Source organism: Vanessa cardui, chromosome 15 (genome assembly GCF_905220365.1).
Source record: "Vanessa cardui chromosome 15, ilVanCard2.1, whole genome shotgun sequence".
NCBI lineage: Eukaryota > Metazoa > Arthropoda > Insecta > Lepidoptera > Nymphalidae > Vanessa > Vanessa cardui.
The window spans coordinates 9,000,578-9,016,520 of NC_061137.1; the positions used below are offsets into that span (position 1 = coordinate 9,000,578).

Genomic DNA, 15,943 nt, shown 5'->3' on the forward strand with positions numbered 1-15,943 from the left:
TACCTATACCTGTTTCCCTTAGTCTGTATTATTTGGACTTGTTAATACTACTACTACTACTACTACTACTACTACTAGTACTTCTCCGGCTTCTTAGGGGAATGGCGGGAAGGTATAATAATTATAGTTACCAACTTTTATTTAATGAACGAAGTATCTTAGAACGCAAAATGGAATAGTTATCATCATACATTAAATTACTAAGGTTACCGCAATCCATAAAAACTATTCAACTGTATCGTATAAATAAATGTATGTCTATAGTCTATACCAACAAAACTTTTGCCTATCAATGAAGCACTCCGATCTAGGATTTACACTTAATAACTTTATTTGGTTTGACCGAGATATTACATTATTTAAGTAAAAAGATACACAAAAGATAAAAAGCAATTATAGAACTTTTTCTGTTGACTGTCCAGTCATTTTTTTTTTATAATCCAAGTATACAGTTTGAACTATTACAAAACGTTTCATCTTTAATAAATAGTTTTCAATAAATGATTTCAGACTTTACTGGGATATACATTTATATTACACTCAGTATACTCAAGTGTAATTGAAATTATTTAATAATATATCGTTGTCCATAACTTTGTATTTCGAGAAGCAATACTATTAAAATATTACTCGTAACGTAAATTAATTATACTACTTTAATTTAAATTAAAAAATAATGAGTATTTTTTCAATATAATATGTATACAATTTTGTTACTGTAGTTCGCACTCCATAACGCCTATTAATTTGATAATGTATTTTAATTCACACCGAAATTGTAGTTTCATAAAAAGTCACGGAATTCAACACAACGATCGGAGCGTGGCCGCTAATCTTGAGTGAAAATCAGTTTTTTTTTGTTACTCCATTGTTAAAGTCGCTTTTTGCACGACCCGATGTCATTCACACTGGGTCACTGGACACTGAACCAGGTATACGTCTACTGATCATTTTAAATTAAAATTTCTGGTTCATAGGAATAAAATCAACACATAATATATTTTAACGTTGCAAAATATGTTCTATTAATTGTACTAACAACTTTAATTCCAGAAGTCTAATTATTATTATAAAATACTACATTAGATTGGAACTATTACTACGACTATAATTGAAATTGTTTTAAAACAGGTCACTTTTTAAATTTTCACGCTTCCGCATTTTGGTTCATAAGCCTCAATTTTCTATTCAGAGAGCAAACATAATTAACGCGCTTGACACAAAATTACTTCCTAATCCGATAAAGATACCCAAACTATGCAAATCATAATATATCACATGATTATATTTAATATGGTTTAATTCTATCATCATTTTGTATTAAATCTGATTTCTGATTTAACGTGATGAGTTACGCTTAAAGAAGATCGAATGACTATAATTATGAACAAAATAAATTCTTTTTAAAACGTTTTTTGGCAGGCATTGTCTAAGAAAACAAAACAATGACTGATTAGTGATTAATTCAAATTTATACTAGAAATTTCAACAGCTATGGCTTAGAAAATCAAAATCAATCAAAATCTTTAACCAATTGCCAATTAAAATGTCGAAATAAAAAATAAACAGTTACAATAATCATACACGATGCTTCTCTTGAAAGAATATAATAAACAATACAACAACATAAACCATATATCCCCGATGAAGATGGCAAGGAGTGCATCAGACCAGAATGTATTCTCCACTTATGTATGCCTGATCAATGAAGTAAAACCATCATTAAGTGGAAATAATAATGATAAGAATTCAATGGAGCGAGGACAAGGGAGATCGTTACATGTTATGAACTCTGACGAAGTTAGTATATTATATTATATTAACAATAGCAGGAGGGGTGACCTTAGATTTGTATATTCCGTGCGATTTTCGATTCGCTGATTCACTGATTCGCTCTGCTATATCATATGGAGCATTCGCTACATATGATACAGCAAAGCGAATCAGTTCTTGATCAATATTTAGACTCTTAGTTCGAAAACAACTTGAACATCATACAAAACGCAATTTTTTCACGAATTGGATATCATTTATAATAAATAATTTCGCGGCAAATGCTGTTACTTAAAGTCAAGTTCTTTTTTCTCCTCCTGCCACTGAAAATAGTACAGTAAATTTTACATCATCACTGAGTGTTTTATATTACAATTGGCGTTGTTCCACTTAAACGGGGACGGCTGATGAATAAATTTTAACAACCTCTGACGACCAAGAGTCTTACATCACCTACCTTTAACAATTTTTACTAGTTTTTTTTACCACTGTACTGTCTGTTGAGAGATGCAATGGAGTTGCCCTATTCTTTGCTACTGGAAGAATAGTCCAAAGGGAACTAAAACCTCAACTTATTATTGTCGTTATTTCTTCTTCTTTTTCTAATCATCTCAGGTTGTTCAAGATCATTCAATAAAAGTAGAGAGAACAAAAGCGCTCTATGAGCTTGTTGAAACAAATCCACACAATACTATATCTGACCACGAAACAGACCGAAAATTTGACGTGAGTAAAATTATTTATTTATTTAATATAATTTGATAAAATCAGTTTGTATTAGAGATATGGAATTTTTAATAAACATTTTAGGCAAGTTATTATGAGGATGACAGCGATCCTTCTGATAATGAAGAATATAATCAATACGTAAACCCAAAAAAGCTTAAATTGACAAAAATGAAATGGTTGTCTGAAGGAAGAGAAGGTTCAATAGACTCCAGGTAAAATATAATATAACTAGTAGATTATTGTTATTTATTGTTCGGTGTTCAGATTCGCTGTCCTTCCAGAAAGTTGAATGCCTTAACAGGCGCTAACATAAGACGTAAACGGAGAGGATTACATCATCATTTAAACTAAAATAGGTAAGAAATATTTGCAAAGGGTTTAAGATACTAATATTATCCAGAGTTTTATTTCATTTTCAATTTAGTAAAATGAATATATTATTTTTAAATTAAACGTATTAAAAGTAATCCTTAAATAAGCCTTTATAATTACTTCCTTTAAATGTTAAATAATTGTTTTGTACGAAGTTAATACTCCATGAAACTGGTGAGAAACATGCAGAAATTTCATGTTCGTATGTCAAGTTAAGCGACTATTAAAAGCCCTCCTGCGGTATTTAACTTGAAACAATATAAACACAAGTAATTTGATTAAAAACATAATCGAGATTGTAATTTTGTTTTCAGTTCACAATCATTGACATCAAGCAGTTCAAATAATTCAACTTGTAGCCGAGAATCGGCTGACGGAATCAATCATCATCATAGTTTTGGAGAAAAGTGCTTATCGACAATCCTCAAATTAGACCGAGAACACAACATGTTCGGGCTATCGAATATAACGATAGTTGGGAAGAAGACATCTAAAAAAATACGCAAGGAAGACGTTAAACCGGCGTTTCCTCAGACCGCTATAATACAGATGTGTTGCACGAAGGGCTGCTGTAAAAACAAGGCTCGTAATTAAATTTATCCAATATATATTTATTTGTGAGAGGCGTTACATGGCCCAGTTGTTAGAACGCGTGCATCTTAACCGATGAATGCGATTTCAAACCCAGGCATGCACCACTGGATGTTCATGTGCTTAATTTGTCTTTATTATTCATCTCGTGCTCTGCTATCAAGGAAAACATCGTAAGGCAACCTGCATGTGTCTAATTTCATAGAAATTCTGACAAATGGTATGTTCACCAACCAGCATTGGAACAGCGTGGTGAAATATGTTACGAACCCTCTACTCAATTGAGGAGAGGCCTTAGCCCAGCAATGTGAAATTTACAGATTATTGTCGTTCTTGTTTGTATAGTTTAAAGTGGATACGCGCAAAGTTCTAGTTCATTCCAGTTATTCCAGACATTAACTTTTACAGTTTACTTTCACGATGTTACCGCAGGTCATGGTCATGCGACGCTGACCATGAGATCTAAGATGTTTGTCTCTTATGTCAGTAATTACACAAGGCAACTATTCAGCGCGTCAACTATAAGTTGGCGTGTGGCAAAAACATGTACTAATTTTTTTTGTTCATTTAATATCTTATTTGTTTTATTTACCCTTATTAAGAAAACTTACCCAAAATCTATTAAAAATGAGACGTAGAGAATTATTTTCTAGGGAGATATTGGTAAAATAAACAAAAAAGTAGCAAGACAAAGGTGTAGCAGGTGCTGCCACAGTAACGCCAACTTATACTTGACAGTCTATATAATGAGAACAGTGACAGCTTTTTCTTATATATTTGGTAGACAGGCAAATAAATCACAATGAGTGACTGGCCTCCGGACATTGGCGCTGTAAGAACCTACCAAGACAAAGCACAAAGCCCTACCTGTAACGCTTACTATTATAATAGAATTTCCTATGCACAAAATATCAACGTGTAGAGTTAGACTAAGTAATTACTAAATGATACTCATTGAGTTTCAGTCAATTTTTCGAATTTTTTAATTACCTTTAAAAAAATTTTTTTTTACAGAGTAATACTGATCTACCCGCTTCTTTAAAGGTAAGATATATACAATAATAGCCTATAAATGAATCACAAAACTTGGCAAAATCTCTCCCTGTGTTTTATTATTCCTGGCTGCTTGATAATTTAGTTGGCATAATTAATTCTGAGAACTGAGCCAAATCTGTATTTCTTTATAAAATTGCATTTTTAGCTTAGAACAGTACGACACAACTTAGATGGAGCATCCGCAAATTGAATAAAACCGATTACTGCCGATCTACACAACCAATAGGAATAGCTCCCTATCGCGCCATTCGATGCTGTTCGTCGCTATACCTTCTCGCGTCAGTTCAGACAGCGAGTGAAGTGCATGTTAATTGACGTGTCAAATTGACGAATATATTAGGTCATATGCTATTACAAGTTATTACATTTGTGTAAAGATCATATTCACATATGAAATAAGTATTGGTAATTTGGGATAGCGTACTTAATTCGGATGTGATCGGTTTACAAATTTTTCCAATGCTACATCTAAGTTGTGTCGTACTATACTTTGTATACTGATATGATATAAGTTATAAGACAAATACGTGTTCCAGTGTGGCGGCTGTCGCAGTTGCTGTTTCGATCCATATTGCTCAGTCTGTGTGGGATCTTGCGACCCACCTTGTGTATGTATTAATATAATACGTTAAAAGTAATACATGAACAATCCATTCCATTGATTAATAATAATAGTAATGCATTCATATATATGATATATGAACTGTAGAGCTATTCTATAGGTCGAAATCGAAACCAATTGTAGGACAGGATCATGAAGTCTCATATCGGTAATGAAGTACTAATGTGACTTCGATTTTAAAAATTAGAACGCCTTAAGCATAATTGGTAATTGGTTTCACGAGTGAGATAAGAAATGAACTGACAGAATAGTACTGATGATTCAGTTTCACTTGGGATAGATCAAGAAATAGTCCGTAGTGTTTCGCAAAGATTGTGATATCATCATATACCAACGTGATCCCCTAAACTTATCTAATCTCGAAAGTGATCCATTATTCAAAATATTATGATTACGCATGCGATTATTTTGGGAATGAGATATTCCATTAATATGAAGAATTAACAATTGTTCTTATTTGCAGGTTATTCCTCCCTGCCCGTCACTTGTAAGATAATCTTATTATATTAAAACTGATAGATGATTGTAAGTGAATTTCCCCGCGTTACTTTTTTATTCATAAAATAAACTTGTATTTCAGTGCAGCCAATGTTCAAGAGCAAAATGCAGTTGTAAGGTAATCAAACAAATAAATCTTTATTACATATTTAGAAATAGTTGTCATAAATATTACTACTCATTTGCTAATGCGCCATCAAGCTTAGGAACTGACATGTTATGTCCCTTTTAGCTGTAGTTACTAGTTACACTAACTCACTCGCTCTTCAAACCGGATCACAACAATACTAAGTGTTACTGTTTGGCGGCATAATACCAAATTAGTGGATGGTACCAATAAGTGAAATATAATCGGGCTAAAAATATTGAATAGGCTGCATTATTGTTTTTACAGTTTATGACCTAGTGTCATTACAGGCATCGTCACGGTAGCATGCGTAAGCGATCCCGTGGCGTCCGCCGAAAGACGGAGAGGGAGGGTACCGCTGGTTTTTTAGTGGGTAAATCCGGTGTGCTTGGGCGCACTCGGCGTTCAGGGCTCCGGGGAGTCCCACACACCCCCCCACTTTCCATCACGTGGGGGAAGCGCGTAAAGCGTTTTTCCAGCGTAATAAAAAAACACATAACATAACATTTGTAGCAAATTGACGATTAAAAAGTGCAAACTTTTTATCCTCGATGCGAATTTCTAATCAAAGTAATATTCAAATCAAGAGTAGTATGCAAAAAAAATACCATGTATGCACTATCATACCTACTTTTTTTTCTTTCAGTCACTATGTCAACCTTCCAAGTGTAGACTCGATTGCAACAACTGTTACGGCTTGAAGGTAAGGATTCTAAAAATATCCTGATAGACGTTGTTGTATAGTACGACACAAATTAGATGTAGCATCGGAAAATGCAATGGAATGAAAATAAAACTGATTACTGCCGATTTACACAACCAATAGAAATAGCTCCCAATCGCGCCATTCGACGCTATTCGTCGCTATAGATTCGCGCGTCAGACAAAGTCAATTTGACGCGTCGATTTACATGCACTTGCATGTAAATCGACGCATCAAATTGACGAATATATTAGGTCATATGATATTACAAGTTATTACGTTTGTGTAAAGATCATATTCGCATGAGAAATAAATTTTGACAATTTGGGATAGTGTACTCAATTCGGATGTGATCGGTTTTACAAATTTTGCCGATGCGACATCTAAGTTGTGTCGAACTATACCTGTTTATATACCAATGTGGAAGCTTTCTCTGTGCTCTGGCAAAGGCGATCCACTAATAATACTAATAATTTCAAACATTATAAAATACATTTATATTTACGCATATTTACAACTTAATTTTTTCCTACTACAACCTCATTCGGTGTAGTCCAAGTGTCTGAGTATGCTTCATAAATAATTATCAATTGTAAAGATTTCGGAGGTACATTTGTAATTGCATGTCCTTCAGAACCACTATAGTCTCACAGTTCCGCGCCTCGTTAGTTTAGTGATAGCTTCAGACCGGCGGCGTACACTAAGTGGAGCATTGGCGACAAGATTGCTTGCAGGGATATGTCTGGTCCAATCGCACGGACCAGGGTCTGATTCTGCCTTTCACTTAGCATGTCTTCAGCGTGTGTAGTTGCCGCTTGACGAACGGGGCTTTAACCTCATAATAACAATTGTTTCTCATTTAAAATATTTTGTTCTGATTTTCAGGTATCATTTAAAAGGAAACCTAAATATGAGCCATCGCCTGTAAGTTATTTTGATACACATTGACCAACAGAAATTATTAAAAGGTTCTATCTATTAACAAAATTAAATTATTTACTCTTAATTATTTTAGCTGGAGCTAACGCCTCGATCTAGTTGCATTTTACAAAAGGTACATTTTTTTATATCCATTATAAATATGATTGGTGTACACCACATACATCACAAAAACTATTCTAATACACTTTCAGCCAATGGCCGCTAGGTCTTGTCACCATTTCCCCCAATGTCTTCCTCCCTCGTCCTGCTTTCCTTACCTGATGCCGTGCTACTGGCCAGCACGAGCTGGAGCCCCTTGCAACCATCCATCGAAATGTTTCCATAACCCACCCTGTAGAGCGCCAAGGAGAATAAAGTATCCAATCCCGCCCGAAGAACGGTGTCCTACTGTAAGTATCTTGCTTAATAAGAAATAACTGTGTACAATCTTATCAATATAAAAAAACTGCATTAGAACTGTATTATTAATCTTAATTTTTCGTCATCATTTTCATCATTACATAATATAAAATAAAGTCGCTTACTGCTGTTTGTCCCTTACTGTATGTACTATGCTTATAACTTTAAAATTACGAAACGAATTTTGATGTGTTTTTTTTTTGATAGACAGTGATTTGAGAGAAAGGTCTTGTATGTTACATAGACAATATAATAAACAATGATAATTTTAGAAGTTTCTAATGTGATTTCGTAAAAAAGCATATTCTGTAGTATATGTTCGCTAGTAATTTATATACAGGGTTACAGGTTAAGTCGACCGAAATCCTTTAAGAGAGGATAGATTCCATCATTCCTAACCGATTTGACTATGGAACCCCATATCCTAAACCTAACCCTTCTCAAGTTATTGGCATTTGAATTTATTTTATAAAAATGACAGATTTTTTGACGACTGCCCCTTTATTTTTGTTTTGTGTCCCAATTTTGTATTCTTTTTGCTATTTTTGAGTAGAAGATTAGTTGCTTTATTATTTTAAGCTAAAAAACTGCCAGTAACTATAACAAATAAGTCGTAGTAGACAGTCAATTGTTAAAAAAAATAATTACATTTAAAAAATATATTTTTTATTTCTAAGATATCTTTAAAAAAGTCTATGACAGATGTACTGCAGATATGCTAAAAAATATCTACGGCTCTTCAGCTTTCCGATAAGGTATAATAACATAGGGTATTATTAGAATCCTTGGAAAAAATCTTTAAACAAAGACGCCCGAGTAACAAACGTTAAGCCGCTCGCAGCGCCTGTTGTCCTGCAATGAGTGCGAGCGGGACATTTTTCAATGTAAATAGGTACGAGAGGCATAGGTAAAAACTATTTTGTTGTTATTGTGTGTGCTTTTTGGTAATTCCTTAATTCCTTATTCAGTCTGCTTACGCGATTCGTCCGTGGTAGATGCGATACATAGTGCTCTTGGTTTTTTACTCGATTTGGCTTGTTTTCTGGACTGTTTCTTCCTATTCGTGACTGTGCTTGTTAACTGGACCTTGATTTGTATTTCTGATTTGAAACTGTTGAAAATGACGACCTTTACAAATGAAGAATATGCTGATAATCTGATTTGTTATGGATACTGCAACTGCGTATCTTCACGAGCACGTGAAGAATACATAGTACGTTATCCTGGCCGCCGTATACCGGATATTAGTATCTTTGACGGAGTTTATCGGCAAATTAGAGAGACTGGCTCTGTTTCAAGATGACGAACAGACGTAGGCAGACCACGAATTCGTGACGACGACGAAGAGCAAGATAATGAGATAATTCGACGATTTCAATAGAATCCCACTACGTGTTGTTGCTCGAGGACTTAGACTCTCACAGTGGAAAATGTGGTTTACAGTGCATACTGCTTGTCTCTACCCCTACCACTTCACGCCAGTACATATCATCGAAGAAGGAGATCCTGCGAGGAGACTAGACTTCTGTAGATTTATGCTCAACGCAGATTTAGAAGATCCGTTGTTATTTAGAAGAATCTTGTGGACTGATGAGTCAAAATTCGACCAAGACGGGATAACTAATTATCATAACACACAAGTTAACAAACGTCACGAATAGGAAGAAACAGTCCAGAAAACAAGCCAAATCGAGTAAAAAACCAAGAGCACTATGTATCGCATCTACCACGGACGAATCGCGTAAGCAGACTGAATAAGGAATTAAGGAATTACCAAAAAGCACACACAATAACAACAAAATAGTTTTTACCTATGCCTCTCGTACCTATTTACATTGAAAAATGTCCCGCTCGCACTCATTGCAGGACAACAGGCGCTGCGAGCGGCTTAACGTTTGTTACTCGGGCGTCTTTGTTTAAAGATTTTTTCCAAGGATTCTAATAATACCCTATGTTATTATACCTTATCGGAAAGCTGAAGAGCCGTAGATATTTTTTAGCATATCTGCAGTACATCTGTCATAGACTTTTTTAAAGATATCTTAGAAATAAAAAATATATTTTTTAAATGTAATTATTTTTTTTAACAATTGACTGTCTACTACGACTTATTTGTTATAGTTACTGGCAGTTTTTTAGCTTAAAATAATAAAGCAACTAATCTTCTACTCAAAAATAGCAAAAAGAATACAAAATTGGGACACAAAACAAAAATAAAGGGGCAGTCGTCAAAAAATCTGTCATTTTTATAAAATAAATTCAAATGCCAATAACTTGAGAAGGGTTAGGTTTAGGATATGGGGTTCCATAGTCAAATCGGTTAGGAATGATGGAATCTATCCTCTCTTAAAGGATTTCGGTCGACTTAACCTGTAACCCTGTATATGCGAATGTGTGTGCGTTTTAATTTATTATGTTTATGATTTAATTGTAGACTGGTAAATGTATCGACGAATCGAAGAACACCAAGTGTGAGAATCAATTATGTCTTGGGGTGAGTTTGAAATAATCAATTTTAATATCCCTTTTCAGTTAACGTTTCCTTAGAAAAGAAAAATGTTAAATTCAACATTCAAAATAGAACCATTTTTTGTATTTTTAATGATAGAATTTTAGGATTTTAACAATTTTAATAATAACTTTGTGTTCCTAGAATAATCCATCCGCGAAATCGGCAATTGAGAGTAGATTTGGAGGAAAAAAGTGAAAATATAATGATTGAAGCGCTAAATGATCAGCACTGTTGTGCGGGTACGGGAGTACGTATATATTATAGATATAATATACTATCGTACGATATAACAATGTACTATATTGTACTATATTTATTTGTGCAATATATTTATTTCAGACAATTGAAATAGTTACCTTGGAAACTTTTCGTGATAATAAGAAGACAATCAAACAGAAGGTTTTTTTTTTCGATAACTTTTATCATCTATAAATACTAAAATGAGTATTTATTTCTATTGGACACGCCATAACTTGAGAACGACTCTTCCAATTTTATTCATCTACTTCTTATTCTTTCTAGTACTTTACATATAAATTCTTTATGCCAAATTAGCCGTTTAAACGGATTTTCTAATAGGGACTATGGCCAATAAAAATGTGTAAAACAGCACCCATAGCTATATTATATTCATGTTTCGTTTACTTTTTTTTATTTAGAATCCATGTTTAAATTTATATATTGTGTTGTATACCAACTAACTCATAATAAAGTGAATATTATTGCCGTTGTACTAATAAAAACAAAACTTAAACTCCACAGAATAAAAATAAAATTTCACAATGCGAATGTTACTCACCTTCATGTTCGAACTGCTTTGTATGGAAGCCTAAGGTATAATATTAAATGATTAGAACAAACCATACTAATTATTTACTTATAATAAAAACAAATAATACAATTTCAGATCAAAACATCTAGGTCAAGTCAAACTATAAACATAAATTAAAAACTTGCGATGTGTGTTAAATTTTTAACGGCAGACATCGAGATAACTGGCATCAAGAGATTTGTAAGGTAAGTATTGATAACATTAACACTAATAATATAGTATGCTTAGAATATACTGACAGTGTTTCAGTAAAATAAAAAGGACTGAAACACAAATCAACATTTTTATTTTGGCGTGCTAGTGCATGAAAGCTACACTTGTTTATTATATAATAACTTGTCAAACGTTTTATTTATATTTCTTTACTATAGTGAAGAGTCATGCCACTTTAGTGACCTGTACTTTAGTTAGTTTAGTGACGTCCGAAATATAACTAGGTCATCTAAAAAGTGTAGATAATTTTTATACTACAAATTTGGATCGAAGCTTCATTTTTTAAAATTACCTTTTAATTACAGGTAACTTCAACTGCAAACAAATTTTCTTAACATTGATTTTTTTTATTTCTAAATAAAAAGCCACAGCCAAAAGTCGTTTTTATTACAATGATTACATTATTTTATATATTCTAATTGGATTGGATCTTATATATTTATATACAAATCACACAACTTTGTACAAATTTATTTTTTTCTATTAATATCATATTTGTCTAATGTAATTTGTCCTAAAAGATCTACTCACTTACGAAAGGGCTCCACTCAATTTAATTTGTGTTTTTTGCGATCTTAGTCTATTCACGCAAGTCAAAACATAGTATGCATACTCGTACTCTATTAGTATAAATAAAAATTAGACGTCGAGTGCATTTCTAGAATTAAATTTCTTTAATATTGGTACACTTTTCACTGTAAATATAACAAACGGACACTTCACGGTTTATTAGTCTGGGTTAAAAAGGAAATTCGTCAATGAATGTATATACAATAAAGTCGAAATCTGATAAAATTTAATTTGATCATATAAAAATACATAATACAAAATTCAATATTAACAATCATTTTATGGTACAAAATCTCTGGATACGACAAATTTCTTAACACATGGCTTATGTGGTTTTCTATAGTGCTTATATTGATCGATTACTGTATAAGGCGGGGTGCCTTGGGCAATATGGCAGTAATCACTGCAATACATGAAAGGAGCCATATTAGTTTGATACGGATTAGGTGGGAAAGGTGCCAAGTCAAACATCTCTCCATGGTCCCAAGAAGCGAGAGAAGAAGATGCAAATGGTACTTTATATTTCTTCTTCATTTCTGACTCAAAAACTCTGGCAATGGAAAATATAAAACATAAATTAGTATGAAAACATGCTAATCTTGAGTTTTATATGTGTTACGATTTGATAGATGGAACTAAATAAAATATTTATTTTGTTTACCAATGTTTTAACCTTTTGAACTTTTTATTTTCAATTGGTAGATAGACTTGTGAATGGGTTATCTGATCGTAAAAAGTCATGTTTCAGCCAGCCCTCACATCAACTCTAAGAAAATTGGGGACTAAGATGTTACATCCCTTGCCTATTGTTACTCTGGTTCACTCACACTTAAAATCGGAACACAAAAATACTAAGTATTGCTGTTTGACGATAAAATATGCGATGAGGTGATAGTTAGTTCTTGCTCAAAGTCTTACCATCAAGTAAACCTTCCGTTTATCTCTTCAAAATGAAATAGATAAAGATAAAAATAATTAGAATACCCTTTAATATTATCGACAGGATTATGGCAAGCCGCCACTTCTTTACACTCCTTCTTAACGTGAATTCTATCATAGACATTTCTGTGTACCTTTGCTGTTAACGGCATCCATATTTCCTTATGCCTTGGACCAAAACCTCGCACCTTACAGTGGAATAATCGAAATATTTAGTATTATTTAGTATCTAAACAACATTCCCAGGCATCACAATATCGACACCTACGAAGGAACAAACACAAACTTGCTACTTTTGTTAATCGACTGCATAGAGTCAATAAAACAAAAAATGTTAAGCAACGCTTGCCTGCAAAAGGTTATTAAACAATTAGAGAATTTATGATTGATAGCAGATCTTGGGATTGAAAAGATCGCCTTCTGCCTATTTATTTTTATATTAAATACATGCTAAGAAAAAAATTGATAAAAAAGCCCGCGAAGTATCTATTACTATGTCTGCCTATGTCTATGTCTCTGTCTATGTCTGTCTGTCTATCTGCATTAGAACTATGTGCTGGAATAAGTCCTCAAAAAGACAAGAGATCATATCCAATTAGTAAAACAATATTAATGGACGATGAGGACAGTTAGGATAGACCTTATTTTTACTTTAAAACAGTATAATAATAGAGAAATATATATAGTAAATCGTAAACTTTGAACAACTCTGCTAAATAACATTGCAAAATACCTTTGGTACATTGAATTCTGAATAAAATGTGATCTGATCCTTAGCAGCGATTCCGTACTGTTCGTCCACAGTAAAAGGTCTGTTGCAAGATCTGTAACTTGTCATATAGGGATCGAGTAGTCTGCGGAATCCACCATCACTATCTGATATTACAGGAACCTCATTTCGACCAGATGCAACTACCTAACAATTAAACAATTCATTTTAGTTTCTTTAAGTTTGTTGGTAAAACTGTTTACATCTTGTAAATTATTCTGTAAGACAATTTATCACTCGTGAACTATTGAAAACTGACTGGCGGTGATAAATGACATTTTAATACGTGTATCCTACAAATTGTTATAATTATTATAGTCAATATCGCATATCACATTCTGAAATTTCACGCTCGTTTTTTTTGTGCGAGTTTCGAATTTCTTCTTACAGAATACCTCTACAGATAATGTATAAATGATTATTATAGCTTTGACACTAAATTTAATTTCACAAATAAGTACATGTATGAATTTGAATTTTGATTCAATATTAATATAGTAATTTGTTCAATGATAATTAATGCATAATTGATCTTACGTCAAAAATATATTCAGGATCTGGTGGCTTAACATCGATCTCTGGAGGTGCCGTGGGCGGTGCAACGATTCCTCTAAAATTATCCTTCATTTCTGATATCATAATAGGCTGTACTATGTTCTTACTTTGTATCTGAAAAAGTTCAACACGATTGCCTTCTAATATTTTTTTAGTTTTATCTTTAATATATACTATAAATACGCAATACAGGTAAGTGTTACTGTTAGTATACTAATTAGAAACAAAAATATCATTATTATAAACACACAAAAAGCCTGTATAAAGAATCAAAAATTAAGCTGAAAAAGCTAAAATTTCCAAAAAAGAGAAATATTATTTTATCGCCACTCACTGAACATAAGACAAAAATCAGTAAAACCGAGTCGAAGAATAACCCATATGTTAAATGTGATGTCCAAAGTGGATAACAACTCATTAAAGATTAACAACATTAACACTGATGTTATGTATAAGTGAATTATTATAAATCTATACTTATATAATAAATGTGAAAGTTACTATCTGTTTGTGTTTGACGCTCGTTCACTACCAAACCGCAGAACCGAATTTGATGAAATTTGGTGTGAAGTAAATTTGAAACTCCAAGGAAGGAGGAGAGCTCCATAGGCTACTTTTTTGCCTAACACATGTCAACTCAACCCCTAAAACGCAAGCGAAGCCGCGGGCGATAACTAGTTTAACATATAAGTGAGTACCTTTTTCTCAACGCCGGTCATGAAAATCACTCTGCGACAGTTGATGGCACAGTCGGATCTTTCCATCGCTTTATTCGGGTTTGGTTTCACACAGTATTCACCAGTTGTGGTTTTGTATGATTCCTTTTCTACCACCATGTCTCTTCCAGTCACTCGCTCGGGTAGGGGATCATCGATTTTCTAAACATGATTAATTTACACTATCTTTTATATCATAACATATATAACAGTATAACCCATAGGCGAGGAGCAGTAACGCAGGATAAATCATATGAAGCAGCTTAAAATTTTTGTCTGTCTGTCTGTTTGTTCTGGTTAATCTCTAGAACGGCTGAACAGATTTTGACGGGACTTTCACTGGCAGATAGCTGATGTAATAAAAAGTGACTGTGGTTTCTTTTATTTTACAATTATGTATTTTATAAAAAAATAAGATACTTATGCAATATTTTTGAACATATTTTGAATGCAAATGCTTAACTCTGATAAAGGCATTTGACAAAAACTTACGCAATCCAAGCTATGCGGTATCGGTGGTATGTATCGAAGTGCTATGCTTGTACCCGTTCTGGTTTCATTGTTCGAGAGCCTTAGGGGAATGTTATAGGTTACATTGCCCCATGTGTTAACATTCTGTATAAGTAGATCATTTAGAACGAGTGGCTTATGGGGTTTAGCAGTAGCCATGATTAAAAATTGATAAATGTAAAAGTTTTGGTTACAAAAATAATAATGACTATAGTTCTGTGACAGAAATAATGTCAAACGATATATTGAACTGAAATCTGTCGATATTACCCATGAAGGTTTTATTGCAGATATAGTTATCTCTGTCCCAATTTATACATTGAATTTTCCTATTATTCATAAAATAAAGGAAAATTCAATGTTTACCTCAATGAATCGCTATTAAATATAAATATAAATATGAGACAACATCACATACATTAGTCTGATCCCAATGTAAGTAGCTAAAGCACTTGTGTTATGGAAAATCAGAAGCAACGACGGTACCACAAACACCCAGACCCAAGACAACATAG

At 33.1% G+C, this 15,943-nt stretch overlaps 2 protein-coding genes across 3 annotated transcripts; one reads left to right on the top strand and one right to left on the bottom strand.

Moving 5' to 3' along the window:
* The first annotated feature begins 1,454 nt into the window (after positions 1-1,454).
* On the top strand, positions 1,455-10,723 carry LOC124535716. 2 transcript variants are annotated; one of them, XR_006966828.1, is made up of 15 exons: positions 1,455-1,800; positions 2,389-2,499; positions 2,584-2,714; positions 3,189-3,456; positions 4,480-4,509; positions 5,058-5,129; positions 5,607-5,630; positions 5,724-5,759; positions 6,415-6,471; positions 7,357-7,395; positions 7,487-7,525; positions 7,605-7,802; positions 10,247-10,306; positions 10,466-10,571; positions 10,664-10,723. XR_006966828.1 is itself a non-coding variant. In XM_047112027.1 (15 exons), exons 1-14 carry the CDS (start codon positions 1,588-1,590, stop codon positions 10,517-10,519), a joined length of 1,332 nt encoding a protein of 443 aa, XP_046967983.1. In that variant the 5' UTR covers positions 1,455-1,587; the 3' UTR covers positions 10,520-10,563; positions 10,664-10,723. The 2 variants fall into 2 exon arrangements, 1 of the variants encoding a protein (XP_046967983.1); XM_047112027.1 differs by having other exon boundaries at positions 10,466-10,563.
* Positions 10,724-12,218: 1,495 nt separating this feature from the next.
* LOC124535902 lies at positions 12,219-15,631 on the bottom strand. The gene is made up of 6 exons (XM_047112304.1): positions 15,411-15,631; positions 14,901-15,080; positions 14,185-14,316; positions 13,612-13,794; positions 12,924-13,066; positions 12,219-12,489 (listed from the first exon to the last, which is right to left on the bottom strand). Exons 1-6 carry the CDS (start codon positions 15,585-15,587, stop codon positions 12,219-12,221), a joined length of 1,086 nt encoding a protein of 361 aa, XP_046968260.1. The 5' UTR covers positions 15,588-15,631.
* Positions 15,632-15,943: the final 312 nt, after the last annotated feature.